Source organism: Pieris napi, chromosome Z (assembly GCF_905475465.1).
Source record: "Pieris napi chromosome Z, ilPieNapi1.2, whole genome shotgun sequence".
NCBI lineage: Eukaryota > Metazoa > Arthropoda > Insecta > Lepidoptera > Pieridae > Pieris > Pieris napi.
This window is the reverse complement of record NC_062259.1, coordinates 12,011,554-12,029,472: the sequence shown is the minus strand read 5'-3', so window position 1 is coordinate 12,029,472 and position 17,919 is coordinate 12,011,554. Positions and strand designations below refer to the sequence as shown.

The 17,919-nt window shown below is 33.9% G+C and overlaps 1 protein-coding gene across 1 annotated transcript; it reads left to right on the top strand.

Moving 5' to 3' along the window:
• The first annotated feature begins 320 nt into the window (after window positions 1-320).
• LOC125062540 (transmembrane protein 208) lies at window positions 321-3,744 on the top strand. Its single transcript, XM_047668543.1, has 4 exons — window positions 321-535; window positions 800-955; window positions 2,137-2,273; window positions 2,556-3,744. The coding sequence occupies exons 1-4, from the start codon at window positions 527-529 to the stop codon at window positions 2,773-2,775; spliced, it is 522 nt and encodes a 173-aa protein (XP_047524499.1). The 5' UTR covers window positions 321-526; the 3' UTR covers window positions 2,776-3,744.
• The last annotated feature ends 14,175 nt before the right edge of the window (window positions 3,745-17,919 follow it).

Genomic DNA, 17,919 nt, shown 5'->3' with positions numbered 1-17,919 from the left:
AAAATTACGAAGTGTAAGGATTTACTGACTACTTAGTCTTAATGATAGAAGACGACAGATGTTGAGTAAAAACAGCTTTTATTAAACTTATAGTTTAAGGCAAGTTTGATTGACTCAAAAGCAATACAGAACTAAATGAAGTACAATTCAAAGATTTTTTTGTGTATTAATTTTAAAAAAATGGGTTAAATTGAGGTAACTCTGAAATCTACACAAATTTATATGTCAACTGTCAGAATATTCCACGAATGATGATATAAAGGAAAATGCCAATTGTCAATCAATATATAGTCCACCTCTACTGTCATAAGTCTAGCTAGTGGCTCTTTAGTCCTTTCAAAGATTTATATTGCTTAACAGTAGGTCTTTGCCTTTCCTCACTTGTAAAATCAATATTTTTTAAATGAAAAATAGCATTGTTATAAGTCTAAATCTATAAAGAACAGTTATAACTTTTTAAGGAAGTGGGTGTTAACCAATTTTATTGGCAATTCTTCATTAATACGGGAAAAACCTAAATTAAAAGATGCCACCTGTAAGTTAATATTATGAATTTTAATTTCTTTTAATTATTGCATAACAGATGCGACTTTATTATTTTGTTGTTTGGTATATATTATATACTTAATACAGGATATCGAATATCTAATATAGCGCTTATAACATTCACATGCGCATCGCAATTATTGCCCAGTTTTCCGGGAATGCTGTATTGATTTTCAGCTAAGCGTTGCTATGTTATTATACTACCTATTCATTCGACGTATGACCTTTACCTTTGTTTTTAATTTGTTTTCAGCCACCAAAAAAAGCTCCTACAAAAGGAGCCAAGCAAATATTGGTGGAAAATGAAGCTACAATCAGCTTCTATAGGAACATGGCAGGAGCTTCTGGATTATTCTACAACTCTGTTATGTTTGGAATTTACCATGATGAAGTCCGATCCTGGTTAATGGTAATAAATTGGTATTTAAAATTCAAAGAATTTTTTTTGTATAATTTGTTTTAAAAAATGTAACATTCTAATAATATTCATGTCACAATTTGATTAAGTTAAAGCATATAACGTAATTCGTGAACCTAAAGTGCATTGGTTCGCGGATGACAGCTTTGTTCTCTACAACATCAGAAGACTTAGAAAAAATTATAAACAAACTGGTGTTACAAAGCAAGCAGGTAGTCCTAAAACTTAATCTGGATATAACATTTATTTAGATAAAATAGTTATGACAAATGGAATGGAGAACACCATTAACCTAGGAAACACCCAGATCTAATATACAAATGAATACATTTACCTTAGACGTTTAATGACACAAAAACATCCTATTAGCAAAGAAGTTTGGAGAAGAATAACAAATTGCCGGAAAATGTACTGGTGCTTGAGTGAGGTCATGAAAGATGAAAAGCTACATACAAATATAAAAACCAAATTATTTAACACCTGCATTCTACCTGTCCTTATGTATGCTAGCCAAACATGGGCTTTAACACAAACTCGCAGCCTGCCAACGCGAAATGGAAAGGAGTATGCTTAACATTAAAAAATCAGACAGATTGAAAAACTGGGTCATAAGAGACAAGACAAAAGTCATAGACTCCAAAATGAGAAGACTTAAACGTCGATAGGCTGGTCACATAATAAGAGAAAAAGTCAAATGTAGTAAAATTGTGACAATGGTACCCTAGGGAAGGAGTAAAGGAAGAGCACAAAGAAGATGAGAAGACGACATCAGACAAGTGGCAGGAGTGATGCGGAACAGAGTGGCACAAGAAAGACATGAATAGAAAAGGTTAGAGAAGGCTTTGCCAACGGACAAACAGATCTGCAGAAATCAAGCAAATATTAGAACAGTTTTTACAACCTTCTAATACCTAGTTTAATATAATGAATTATGTTTATGTGTCCACCTAAGTCAATCTGAATAAAAGGCTATATTATTATATATAACCTTATTGTCTTGTGTAAAACTCCCAGAACAAAACATTATTATTATTGCATTTGTGCCTGCCAACATAAAACTTGGATTAGACTTAAAACAATTTTCACTATTGTTATTATAGCTATACTATATAAAAAAAAGGAAGGACTTCAGTATTATAAAAAAATTTATATTTCCTTTATCTTCATTACAGTTCATGAATGTGTTTGTGTTGGCTATTTACCTTGCGTGCTACCAATTGATGAGATACATAAGTCGGCCAACATATTCTGAACTTGGACTTCTTATCGACCCAGGCCTGGATCTAAACATGGAAGGTGGAATGGGCGAGTAAGTTTTATTTTCTTTCTTCTTTTAAGTTGAGAGTTCTGTTTCTCTTTATTTACTGAAATTATGTTGTAAATATAGAGTGTACTTGTATGCACGAAGTCCAGATACATGTGCTCTATAAAAGTCATGCCTTTGTGTCCAGTCAATATGTGATTAGGCATAGTACTGGGGTGGAGTAAACAATCCAATTTGCTTGTGTTTCGGGGCCTCTTAACAAGTGCAACAGTTTTTTTTGGAGCGTTACTATAAGCGACAATAAAAAAAATCTTTGTCTTCTTTTAGGCATATCAAAGACATAGTAATTCTAACAGCAATAGCACATATCACAGCAGTGATGTCCAATTACTTCTGGCTCCTATTGTTTCTCATACCTGCTCGTGCATTTTGGCTTATATGGAAGAATTTGTTAGCTCCATGGTTGTTCCAAGAGGCACCTGAAGACACAGAGCAAGATGAAAAGAAAAGGAAGAAAATAGAGCGCAGGATGAGGCGCCATCAGTAAATATAAGAACTTCTATTCTCAAAATAAATTATGTCGTAGATTGAAATATTTTGATTATCTACATCTATCTATGTTAATTACTCTGGAACACAGTTTGAAATCATTATTGTAATTTACTTGGTCAATACCAAAATGCATTGGTTCGTTACAATCTATTGTTCGAAATTATATGTCAATTAAGGTGAACATAAAATTTTGCAAAAAATTAAAAAACCAATTTACTCTTAAAATTTTTATAATTAATTTACTGATCCATTCGAACAGTATATTAAAAATATCAAGTAATTATGTTCTAAAACTAAGGCAATGCTTTGAATAAACATGGACTCTAAAATTTCTTAGAATATTCTCACTTCTTCAATGATTCTTTTGGTTGTTTTTGACATTTAAATGAAAGTGAAGGATAAAATACACATTACTTACCTTTAAAGTCCAACTAACATGGTAAAATAGGCCATGTATGTTTTATAAATTTAATAAATTAGACTTTCCTATTAAGGTGCTAAAAACATTGGATTAAATTCATTCTATCAAAAAATTTGGCAATTTTGGGACAAGCTCAAGTAACTTTACAGATTTATGAAAGTTCAATGGTTTCATTTTTATATCTTCAAACCCTTTTTATATTTCTATTCTTGGTGTTGTTATATTTCTTATTCTTAGCGGTTTTTACTAGGTGTTCTTAAACATAACATAAATGTAATAGATGTAGTTGAACTATATGGTGTAATTAATATTATTATTATATTTAATTTGTAGATTATGGTTTATTAAGAAAAGTGGTAAAATATTATTTAGTTTGTTTTTATTTAAGCTTTAAATTTATAAAGTTTACGGCTAAAATGATTGGTATTACAGATAAATGTTTTTAAAGCTCTGGATGTATTTTGTGTAATGTAATCATCAATATAATGGATGTTTGTGAAATCATAATGTATATCAATTATATTTAATAAATTCTGATGGTCATATCTTTTTTTTTCCACCAGCTCTAGATCTTTGAAATTTCCAATACAGATCCCTTTTTTAATATAAGCTATATCAATCTCTCAAATTCTTAACATTCAATTAGGATTAGGTTAGGTTATCTACTAAGGCAGGTATTTTTTTCACTGTTGAGAGTGAAAAGATTTTATGCATACTTTTTTATTCTCCTGAAAGATCGAGATCCCATTTTCACGCCTTTTATTAAAACTTACTAGACACCTTGACATAATATAGCTAAATATGGTTGGATCTTACATCATTTAGAGGACCATCCCACCAACTAAGTGTCTCACTCTAAAATTCTGAAGGCATATATATTATATATGTACATATAGGGTATGTGGGGGCATGATGAAAAATGGGGTAAGACAACAAATCGTCTTTTTGTTAAAACCGCCAGAAATAACATTAAAATACGGCTATTTTTAGTTATTTAGGAAATATCTAAACTTTCCGTCTTTACAAAAAAAAAAAATTACGGGGTAAGATAAATGTACAAAAGTGTCATACAATTTTTTAATTTATTTCTTCGATAAAAACACGTGGATTTTTAATTTACAATTCGTCATTTAAGATTTCAATATAAATACTAATTTTTCATAAATTCTCTTTACGAAATTTTAATTTTAAAAATCAAATTTCTATAAGGTAATTCATCCTTCGCACTCTCTCTCAATCAGTCTCAATCGCTCTCTCCCTTTCAATAAAAACGCTGCACATTCGTGACGTTCCGTAATAATTTGACCCTCATGCGCCTAAAGAAGTTACACTTTAATAATATTGGGCAACGACATAAGAAGTTCAGCCGGGGTAGAATAGTATAAAACAGACAATCTAAAATTGACAATAATGAACGGACCAACATGGCGACATCTGGGGGAGGCCTTTGTCGAGACAGCTGGTTAGTATTACATAGTAGTAACTAATGTATAAAGAATGAAAAAAATATACTCGTAACTCTACAGTAATAAAGGCTTTTTTTTTAAATCTAGCAGGGATCGAGCACACCCACCACCCGAAGGGTCCACTGGGTTACGGACAGGTCTAATAGAGTTTAAAAATCATAATCTCAATTTAAGTATTATATTATTATATATATTATTATATTATATGGAAATCCTGGTAATACACATGTCAAAACAACAAAGATTATGACGGTATCTTCAGAAATTACACAAGGAAGCGGCATAATATAAGCCGAAGAAAATACATCTCAAACAAATAAACTTAGCAAACTCCGGCATCTGTTCTGAAAATTTCATGAACTGGTACCTCTAATTGGCTTCCAACTCTGCCTCAACTAAACCGTTGCAGCTTAAAAACTTATCTTACATCTAAATTAACGAAGTAAGCATTGTGAATTATAATATAGGTATAAATCTTGAAATCACATTTATTACATTCACCGAATTGTGAATGTCCAAATCATTTAATGTGTGAGTGTAGGTAACATGTTTTTGCATAAGTAAATTACCTACTGTATAATTACATTTCGTTTCTAAATGGTACTGCATTTAGTGACCTAACAACTGAAACGTTTTGTTATGAATAAGCAATACAGTGCAGTTTAAGTTATCGATATACACGGAATATGTAACCATGGTACACATTAGTAATTTTTAATAAGTAATTATGGACAGGTCACAGGGGCTGAGAATCGTACTCATTACAAATTATTCATATTGATTTAACTTCAACTTTACCTACGCGTTTGTATTTAAATACTATTAGTTTTTTTGTAAATTGAATGTCTACTAATCGCTACCATTTTTATTTTAGTGAATGTTTGTAATGGAAGTATTTTTTAAATTAGAATAAGGCAGCTTGAAAGTAAAAATTTACCGTAGTTCACCTTATCTAATTTAATGTTTTTTTCTCACAGTGGTTGCCTGAAGGAGATCGCTCGAAAGTCGCCAGATATCTTTCTTTTTTTAAAATTAATTTAATTGATAGAGTATAAATTATAATTATTCTGCAGAACATATTTTACATGGCCCACGTTTCTTTGTTCATTTCTGGCGTTGCCTTGCGAGCCCTCCAAAATTAATACATTGGGTGGGCCATAGTTTGCGGTGACAAGATTGAAATTCCTCACGGCGTTAATTGATGTACATTTATGACTCTAATGTTATAGTGTATCATAATTGTATCATAATTGATACCAATTTAACGGTCGAAGTGAAAATTATAATTAATAATCAATTGTGCTCGGCTTCTGGTAGGTCCATATAGCCATAGGTAAATCACACACACTTGATGGGTCGAATGTTCTATACCTGAGCCGCTTCGGTAGAGATATTGCTTTGGTATGTTATGTGTGGTGTATACAGTGTACCTACTGTATGTGTTCTTACAAAAGTTGTAGATTTCAAGTTAATGCGACAGGTACCCGTCTAGACCTAAAGGCAATCAAGGTGTACGTGAAACGACAATTCCTTTTTCAATGAACAAGAGCTTTTTAATTATTATTAATTAATGCCCTGAAACCGAGCACGAAGCTTAGAAATTTTTATATAAAAAGCAAGTGTATTTCCGATGTCTTCCTATCCCATGTTTTAATATAAAAATAAAATAACTCAGTAAGGCTAAAACCTTTTTAGGTCTGGGCGTCAGATTTATGTATTTTTTTCATGATCATTTCTGAATCTAATAGGCAAGTAGGTGATCAGCCCCCTATGTCTGATAGACGCTATCGAAGTTTTGGGTCTAAGGCAAGCCGGTTTCCTACACCGTTAGAGCGACTGTAAAATGCGTACATAGAAAGAAAGTCCATTGGTGCACAGCCGGGCATCGAACCTACGACCGCAGGGATGAGAGTCGCACGCTAAAGCCACTAGGCCAACATAACATGTTTAAATATTCATTTAAATTTGTTCAAAATACGGATAAAAAATTCGGGGGAAACTGAAACCTTTTTGTGACCGGCGTGTGTTTAATCAAATTGTCGTAAAAAACTCACAAAAATATGAATTCAAAACTGAATCTGAAAGTTGTTTATAGAAATATTAGCTCACACAACATATAAAATAATTTTAGAAGAATATAAGCTATATTTGCTTAAGCTATTGCGGAATAAGCATAAAAGAAGTATATATTAAGGATAACGATACTGCTATATAATCTGCATCATCAGTACACCCCACATACATGTATGTAGGGTGTGCTCATGATGCAAATTGTATACCTATACGTACATGTCATGTACATACCCTCACACCATTACAAAACACTCCGGTATTAGGTATTACTTAGTTAAATGTATTTAATATTTTTTATTGGCTTTTCCTTTTGTCCTTGCTTTTGACAAAACATCGAAAAAAACAGGGAAAAGACATCGAAGTAGACATGGGGATTGGATGTGCCAAAAATTGGAACTGGAATTGTATAAGTAAAACACCTTATATGGCAATCAAGGTATATAATAATTTACCAAACACATTAAAAGATCTTCCTACTAGAGTTTCAAAATCGACTTAATGTATGAAAAATATTATTATTCTATTCATGATTATTTGCGTGAGACATAATTTATATTAATTTGATAACGTAATAATATAGTATTGTCTTTGTCTTGTATTATAATTATGTAAAATAATTAAAAGTTTATAATAATACATAGCTTCAATCCGTTAAAAAAGTGTTTTCTTTAAACATAATAATATATTTTAATAGTGTGATATATTATTACTACAAATAATATAAGAATTGACTATAGCGATATGATTCATAATGTATGTAACTTGTATGCAAAATTCCTTTGAAGACAAATTTGCACGCCATTATGTGTGGCAGAATATGCGAACTTACGATTGTACCACCAAAACATTTTTGTACCATATTCTTGTAAACAAATTATTAATATTACCTTTTTGTATATATTATGTATGTGTTTGGCTTTATGTTCAGTGATTTTTTTTTTGTTATAAAACATATATGTTAGCTGTAGGATTACGAAATAAATAAATATTAATAAAAAATTATTTAACTAATTGTATACCTGTATATACACAGTAAGTAAGTTATCAACTATATACTAGTAATATTAAAGCTTTGAGTCTTTGCAGAAAGAGAAACAACTTGGGAGTTGAAGTTGCCAAAGCTATATTACCTTTTTTGCTGTCTTGAAAACTGTCTTAGGTCATTTTAGTTCGAAAGTAATCTTTTTTAATACTGAATGTGAAAAATTCAAAGTATAGAATATCTGTGAATGAAACTTCGTGTAGCAAATAAGAATTATATTATTCTTAACATACATAATAACAATAATTAAAAAATGATAAATAGAAAATTAAAACAAATTTAATAAGTTTAGTCCCTGTGACAGTTTAACTTGAACTAACCTTTCTTAGTTTGTAATCCATTTACTTTTTAGTTTTATAAAAAAAAATATATTTACCTTAGATATAGACCTTATATTTTATTTTCCGGCTCACGGTCACTAAATCTTTATCTACTTAACTATATTTATACTAATTTATATAAGCTTATAATTAATTTGCGATATTTGTTTTAAAATAAGTGTTGTTTGATGATTTGCTGTTTTAAAAGAGTACCGAGAGTTTTTTACACCGGCTTTTTCTCTCGGCCTACACCCTCTGTCTTCTTTTCCGATGAGTAGGGATGCCTACAGATTCAAATTTAATGACGTGGAATAAGTGATACCTGTATCTTATGTTCCATAATAAACATATTTTATTATAATTTGCCGTTTTGTATTAACAAACACATACTTTATTATTTACTTCTTTCGTTATTGGTGTACCTACGTGAGTAATTAAAACGCGCATATTGTGCTGAAGGCGAAAAACATGGAAGATAATGGAATTTACGTGTGTCCGTAAAAAAACCGATTTGAAATGCCATGGCGCCGCGGGCCAAATGTTCAAACGTCAACGGTTGTCGAACGCAAACGAAAATTGGAACGTTTAACAAAAGTTATCTCGTTACTTTTTAATTGCATACAACCCGGCAACTAAAAAGGTTAAATATCAATTTTATTGTACAAAAGCTGTTGCCCACGACTTCGTCTGCGCAGGATTAAAATAATATTTGTCCAAATGGTGTAGCGTGAAAAACATATTTTATCTACTTTAAACACCAGAAGCGACAAAAGTATCTATTTTCATTGAGATAATATAAATTAAAATAAATTATCAATTTTAATTGTAGTTATGGTTCACTATTTTGGCTATAATGGCTTAAACATAAGATATAGATATATAATGTGGCGGGCTTTTTCATACAGAGTAGTGGGTTCATTTAAACTAACCGTTGTGGTCTCAGGCAGAATGACCAGCGCTATGGAACACATCTGCTCCACAGCATATTGCTGAGCCAGGGCCAGTTACAACCACAACACAACATTAAACACTTAAAATGTACCTTATTGCTTAAAATTTTTTTTGTTATATTTTTTATTTTTAAGCTATTGCATAGCTTCTTTCGCGATCCTCGAGCGTGGAGACCGAATCCAGAAATACCCTGACGAGAAAAACCTTACACGTTAGAGCGGGACAGAACGCATACTGCGTATTCACATCTCTCTGACGAGATCGGTGCAGCCGGTGCGCGTTAAAGTGAGAGAGACTATATAGGCGAGTTAGTCTGAGGCTGGTAGAGTGGTAGATTGAATTAATTAAAAAAAAAAAAAAAAATATCAAAGAAAAATCTTGAATTAATATAAAAGAAAAAAAAAATACTGCATAAATATAATTATAATTGCATAAGTTGAAAAAAAGTGCCCCGAGTGCCACACGTTTATTTATTTTTTTGTGTGTTTCGTTAGTAAAAAATGTTATATCTATGTCTATTTAACACTAGCTCGTACGGTGAAGGAAAACATCGTAACCACATATGAAACAATTGAAAGACTATGCTAAAAGTATCAAAAGCAAAATTTCACAGCTTCTACCGACCAGCGCGGCTAGATGATTTTTTTAATATTTTGGATATACTTAAGCATTCTAATAGTGAAATAACTTTTCTATTTTGTAATATTAGTTTAGATTAATATTGAAACAAAGGGCAAACGGGCAGGAGGCTCATCTTATATTAAGTGCTCGTACATAATACGACGCCCACACATTGCCAGAGGGCTCCCAAGTCGTTGCGCGAATTGGTACGCTCTTTTCTTGAAAGACCCTAATGCGGGCCATAAGCGGACCGCATGTTGCAGTCAAGACCGACTGCAATATGCGGTCCGTCTATGGCTCGCTTTAGTCGAATTTGTTCGGAAATACTTCGGCGGCCTTAAAAACGCTTAGTTGTGAAACAAGGTGATACGGCTGGTATTGTAGGTTAGAAAACGCTTTTGAGATTTTACTAAGACTATGTAATAAACTCTCATTTAAATCCGCCACCTTTAAGCGAACATCCTTCAATACGTCTACCACTACAACTAACAACGTCTACCTAATTAAAAGGATTTGTTATAACATAATGCTTGGCTTAGCAGAAGTTAGCAAATTTAACAATGAGCTAGTCTAGATCGAATTAATTAATGAAGGTTTAAATCTCGCGTTTGCCTCCGAATGTATAAACTGGAATATGCCATAGATGACATATCTAGATATATAGTAAGTTTCTTGTATGGACCAATAATATCGTAAAAAGTATAATGGAGGCCTGCCTGGCTTTGAGTTGCGAATAACATATTATCTAATATATGAAATTCTCGTGTCACAGTTTTCGTTGCCATACTCCTCCGAAACGGCTTGACCGATTTTGATGAAATTTTTTGTGCTTATCCGGTATCTATGAGAATCGGCCAACATCTATTTTTCATCCCCCTAAATGTTAGGGGTAGTCCACCCCTAAGTTTTATTTTTTAGACCAAATTTTTTTTTATATATTTTTTTATGATACAGCACTAAAAAATACATACAACCCCTAATTTTCACCCCTCTACGATCAACCCCTATTTTTTATTATAAATGATAAACATGGCAAAACGACGTTTGCCGGATCAGCTAGTCTAATATACATATAAAATTCTCGTGTCACAATGTTCGTTCCCATACTCCTCCGAAACGGCTTTTATTCTTTTTATGCATATTCAGTATGTCTGAGAATCGGCTACTATCATCTTTTAAACCCCCTAAGTGATAAGGGGTGTCCACACCAAAATTTTATTTCTTAGACAAAATTTTTTGTTTTAATTTTTTTATTATACAACATACAAACCCTTAATTAATCTACCCTTTACGTTCAACCCCTATTTTTTATTTGTTAGTTAAGATATTATAACTTGAACTCTGAGGTTCATATAGAGAAAAATCACAGAAAAACCTAAAAGGTTTTCATTCCGGTAAAACCGAACAGTCTCTGGGGTAGCATAGCAAAATGTTCCATGTTGGTATTTACTAAAAATGTAGGCTAAGTAAAATCACATTAAGGAGAAACACAGTTCGCGGGGGCAGCTAGTATTTTATTAAACAACTTGTATTTTCCATCAACACAAATTCGGAAGAGCCTCTCGCAAATTCCTCGACCTGTCGGAGTTTCCGCGAAATCCTATACACAGTAATTGTTGCACAATTTTCGGATACCGTTGATCTCCTTGTTGCTGCTGAGTGCTAGCCAAGTGTTGCTGACTCAGAGCGAGTGTACAACTAATCGTTATTTAAAAGTATTGTTCTTGTACGGGTATAAAATGCCTGGCCATGCGTCATACTTGTGAACGGGTGCTACTTGAATTCGTGTATGCGGTGATGTTAGTTATTTCGACTATGTATTTGCGTGTTGTTCCCACGAGAATGTAACGTGCTCCTCAAACACCATGCCGCTTGCTGATAGAGGACAAATCTTTGGTTTTAATTTATTATTATTTATTACTTAATATGTCAAGTGGAACATGGTGTAATGGTTGTAGCTCCTTACAAACGTTGTGTAAAACAAAAAACTTGGCGACTAAAAAGAGTGGCGGAGAGTTTGTTGCCAGTTCTTCTCTTCCGTTCTACGCTCTTGATTTGAGAACGGGCAGTTAATGTAAAATTAACATTTAATGTATATTTTGTTGTTGACGTTCATAAGTGTACATTGTGTTACCTATATGAATAAATGATTTTGACTTTTGACTTTGACTTTTTTAATATATTTAGTTATAACAACCAACGATGCAACAGGCTTTGAACCCGGATCTTATTCTTATAGTGTTGATAAATCACATAACAAATCATTAAACGAATTAGCGCCTTCGAGTTGTCAATTATTCGTTAACCCGAATATTTGTTTAGTCTGTGTACATTGGCTCAATTGGTGGCTAGGATGTTTCACGTTAGAGAATAATAGTTCCATGATATAATATTTTTTAATTAGACAGTAATCATTGAGATAAGAAAATATGAAATTGTATCTATAAATGTAAATCCCATATGACGCCGAAGATCTTGGATAGTCAGTAGCCATCAAAACTCGACGCTTTGATGTTGATGAACCGAACCAAACGCTGGTTCAATTACTTGTTGACTTTCCGACTTTCGAAAGAGCCAGCGATCTGAAGCTCAAGATCAAGATCGCAGCTGGAAAAGTTCTGCCATAAAATTGTCAAATATGTCACAAAGATAAGTAGCACGAGGTAACGCGGGTTCCACTGGCCAGCGGGCTCTAACTCGGAGTAGTTGACGCCCGAGCCCGGCGGGAGACGCCTTTTAACCACAGATCTCCCTGATCATATGTCTACTTAGTACGAAAGGCTCTTTATACTGTATCTTTTTCTCGGCAAAAATTCGAGATCGCATAGCATCATTCGCCAGACCCGATACAAATTGATCCCGAAGATTTTCTTCCAACGTTGAGCAAGATGAACACTTGCCGAAATTACATGAAGAGGCCAAGTGTTTAAGGGCCTGCAAGTAGTCGGTTAAAGACTCCCCATTTTTTTGCCGTCGCAAACGAAACACGTGCCGTTCCGCGATTTCGGACCTCTGAGGTTCTAAATGTTCTGTTACTAATTTGACTAACTCATCAAATGTCGAATCCTCAGGAAATCCTGGTGCACAAAGATCACACATGAGCATATATGTTTCTTCTCCGACCACGGTCACCAACATACTAACTTTTAATTCTTCGCTAATGTTATTTAATTTTATAAATTGTTTTACACGCCGAATATACGCTGGCCATTGCTTGGAACCCAAATTAAATGATTCAATTTTCCCAATCGACATTTTATACTTTTTTAATCGTTAAACCTCGTCGCCAAATGATACGTCAATAAAAGGCGGGCTCGGAAGACAGACTGATTTATTAATGTTCGTAATAGCAGGTAGGCGATAGATGCTACAGCTATGTCCCCTACATACTATAAATATATATATTTATAAAAAAAACGCTTTGATGAATAAAGCAAAATCCTTTTTTTATAAAGAAATTACCTTCTATAACTACTACAACTATTATACATATAGTATATGATTTAATAGTAATCTCATATATTACGATTAAAACAAGTATTCAGAAAAAAACGTCATGCGGTGATGGGGTCATGGACCGGAACTATCCTTAGGACCGGGACAGGGTCCCGCTTTATCACACATGTTTAATTGATATTGTTACAAAGTAGCTTTTGTTAGTTTAATATTTTTTTACTACATTTTTAACTCACCTACCGCGTAATTCTATCCGTCAAGGATCAAGCAGGGTTTTCATGCGTTCTTCGAAATGCTATATAAAATATTTAATAATAATTTGAAAAAAGGTCAACCAAAGAAATGTAACGAGATTTGTTAGAAATGTAATCAGGACAGAATATTATGTATTGTGTGGATTTTGCGAAAGTTTATTTTCTCGATTAACTCCAGTAACTGAAGCCGAGTAAGAAATATGTTTGTTTGAAAATTCAAGTTGTGAAGTTCTGTTGTATAAAATATATAAAGGTAAACAATAAAATTGTTTTGATAAACAATTTACATCTAAGTAGAATGAAAGCCCACATTGTTTTTAAGTATCACGTAAACAGTCTAGTACCTACTTGCTCTAAGCTTATTAGGTATTAATAATGAAGGCGTTATTCTCAAACAGAAATACCAAATTAAACATTCTTATTTTATTCTGGGCATTAACCTCTTCCAACCCTTGTTATGCATGCTCCACGTCCCGCAGCCTTCACTCTCACTCTCACTTCTTCACTTCGCTTCACTCTCTTTCCGTCGTGAGTCAATCACCTCTTCTTAACCTACATACCAATTCGACAGTAGAATATAGATACTCTTTCATAAATAGACATTTATTTTCCTTATATGTACCGTCTTATTTTCGTGGGACTACTAATTAATAGTTAATACAGCACTGTATTTTTAGACTCGCACGTTCATACACGAAATATTGGACGTATGTTTTTACGATCGTCTATACTTTGTCAAACGAGAGCCACCTTAAGTTGTAATTCTATGAAACGACTGGTACTGCCGACAATGTCCTAGGCAGATCTATGCAGAGTAGGCGGAAAGTAATAAACGGCTCAAATATAAGAGACTTTTGTATAATAATACTAATAATTGTAATCTTGAGAAGATTCAAGTACACAGGCGCAAAATAAAGTTAAGTTGGCGCCTGGTAGACTGTACCGGTGACCCCAAAGCTGGTGCTTTCTTCACTTAAAGGCCGATTTACATTATCTTAGTGTTTAGGAGAGTGCTTTAGGATAGTACTTTAGTTGAAACATGTAAACGCTACTTGCTTTAGTAAACGCTACGCTAAAGAACTTGCCTTTCAAGTTGTACTAAAGCACTCTCCTAAACACTAAGATATTGTAAATCGGCCTTTACGAATAAGCATCGCATTACAGTGAGGAAATACTTCCAGCATTAAAGGTTTTTTTTTAATTTATTTTATAAAATCATATTTTTTTTTCTATTTTTTTTAAATTATAATTATTATTATGTAGGTTAAGAATAATGTAAATACTGTATATTTGTGTGTTATAAAACGAATTCTGTCATATCTCTGGGAATACGTATTTCCTCCTTTTACATGACTTTGTGTAACGAAACCTGACGGTCGCTTGAAACTCGTCTAGGATGGGCGAAGTACGTAAGCCTTTTCCATTAGTCTCTAAGTGCAAATGTAGCGAAGCGTACGTTCATATCCTAGTAAGGTACCGTAATTTTCATATAGCAATATAGAGATTTTGCACCACTTAATTCAGAGTTTGCGACCACTTGACATCGTCATCATAGTTCGAGTACATTTTTTTCTGATTAAGATCTGCCCTGTGATTCTGTAACTCACTTTGCGAACTCACACAGCGGTTTTCGGATCGCCAGTCGCTCTCAAATCAGTCGTGAAGCAGTCATTTTATGATTTGGCATTCTGAAAAGGAGGAAGCTTGTAGTTTATTGTTTATTAGAATGCCAAATCATAAAATTACTGCTTCACGACTGATTTTAGAGCGACCGCCGATGCGAAAACCGCTGAGTGAGTTCGAAAAGTGAGTTACAGAATCGCAGGGCTGACCCATTTAAAGTTTGAGAATTGGTTGAAGTTGTTTCGGCCCAATTGCTGTCAATCATTAGCTTTACCGGATGAGACCTGCGCGTCGACGCCAGCTATCCTGAGGGAAACGGAAACAGCAGAACAGGTTCGATTAGTGTTCCGACGATCGATTTGCACGTCAGAATCACTGCGGTCCTCCATCAGGGTTTCCTCTGACTTCGATCTGACCAGGCATAGTACACCATCTTTCGGGTCCCAGCATCTGTGCTTAGAGCGCGCCTGTATTCACGGATTGGGAACGAGACGCCTCGGGGGTGCATGTGGCGCGACGCTCCATCCCCCCTGTGCCACATATATATATATATATATTTGAAATTGGGTGTCGAAATATCATCGAAAAGGTTTCAGTGTAATAGGAAGATTGTTTTCTTTGTGGCGTAGAGTCCATGCTAATTTTCTAAAAGCCTATCTGAAGACATCAGTCTCGTATAAGGCTGGAGGAAATATAAAAAAAAATATATTTTCATATGTAATACCACAAGAGCTTCGTCGTCATGACGACTGTCGTCGTCATGACAACTATATTAATTGTTTGCAACGAACCTATCGGGAAATACCCGATAATTTTGAAGCTCGAGTGGTATTCGGGGGATTATTTTTCCGACCCAAATGTCGGCCAATAGAATTGCACCATGAGACGAAATGTACAGTTAACAAATAAGAATTTCATAATGAATAAAACAACTACTTAATACTTTTCTTGAAGCAACGACCAGAGAAAATTTTCACAAAAAATTTTCAGTATAATACCATGTAGGTTGTACCACGTGACGTCGAATGGTGCAATTCTATTGGCCGATATTTGGGTCGGAAAAATAATCATACAGATACATTACTCAGACCTACTGGATGATTGATGTGTCAAATTCAAATTGCGGATACGCTACAATACAATTATATGAAAAAATACGCCACTCTACAGAAACCGAGCAATAATATTATTTTTGAAGTGAAACTGCTTTAGGCGCATGTGGGTAAATAATAATAATATTAGCGTCACGAAGATGTGCAGCGTTTTTATCGAAGAAAAGGGAGAGAGCGATTGAGACTGATTGAGAGAGAGTGAGAAAGGGCGAACGTAGCATGAAAATAGCCATGGAGCTGGATAGGGAGCAAGCAAGTGAGAAAGATCGAGATAGAGAGTGAGATAGAACGTCGCATCACGCACGGTGCCAAGGAGCGAGAGATGGGAGAGAGCTATAGTGAGAAAGATTGAGAGAGAATGTGTAGGTACTTTGTACGCACACACTTTTTTATGTATACGTCAAATATGACAATGTACCATGCTATGTGTAAAACACAATATTAAGTTTGAAGACATAATATAAGATATATTATAAGCCCAGCAATCTAAGTCCATGTGCGCTCTAAATCGTTTTATCAAACGATTATACACCTGTCAGTCGTGTGCACTAGGGGCAGTTGAATTGAAAGTGTCAAACACACACGTCAAGCTGCCATCTTCATATCCATGCTTCATTGATTGTGTTATCTTGCATTATTGATAAGCATTTGGCTTCTAAACTGAGCATGTAAGCCGATAAGTTCAATTCATACGGGTGGGGTTTTAGGGTGGATGTAGTAATTGTAGAGTGTATATCTCGATGTTAAGTACTTTGAAACACAAGATAAATTAATTAAAGATTGCTGAAAATTATAAGGTCATTTAAATTAATAATTTATATTTGAGGTAATTTCTAGACTTGCAACGAATAGTATATTCGGCAGTATACCGAATACCGAATATTCGGCGAGACCCAGGGGTCTGACCGAACAGCCGAATATTAGGAAAAAGTATTCGGCTGGATTTTAGCGCCAAAAACTTGTATAGACGTGATTGTTTCTGTTGATGTGTTACATGTGACACAGTGTGACACATGTAACACATCAACAGAAAAAATGCAGTTTCAACAGAAATGGATCTTTTCTTAAATATAACAATATATCACGTCATGACAACCCGTATACATGGTGGCAAGCAAGGAAATTTGAATTTCCGTGTTTGATTAAGATTGCAGCAAAATATATGTCGGCGCCAGGAAGTAGTGTTTATTATAGTAACCGAATATTCGTTGCAAGTCTAGTCATTTCACTTTAAACATAAATAAATATTGCTTTATTCATACTGGCTCTTATGAATGACACTAAGAGAAAAATTAAAAGTTGGGATTACTAAGTAGGACTTCCGAATGTCAAAAATGTATTGGATTTGACATACGGGAAACAAAACACGACTAGTCTATACAGAGTAAACTCTTTATAACGTTATTCGTTATACCCATACATTGATTCACTATTTATAACGAAACATTCACTAAAACGAAGAAATATTTTCATATTTAGACATCAACAACATACTTAAGTGTAATTGTTTGGTTATAAAAACAAAACTAACCTTTTGAGGTGCCAAAATTTCTAAGAAAGACACCTGAGGTCATAAACAGCTGTCTCGCCATTGCATTGCCTGTAGGAATGGTTTTGGTCTCAGTTACTAAACACACCACCGTCACCTATCGTGTATTATCAGCGTTACGTATTATATTATGTGTTTAGAATAATTTACCTATTGATAGTAATAACATTAGAAATTATTGAATTGATTAAGATTTGTTTTTTTTACTCTTCCCTCCCTATAACGAAAACAAATGCTCGGTCCCTTGAAAT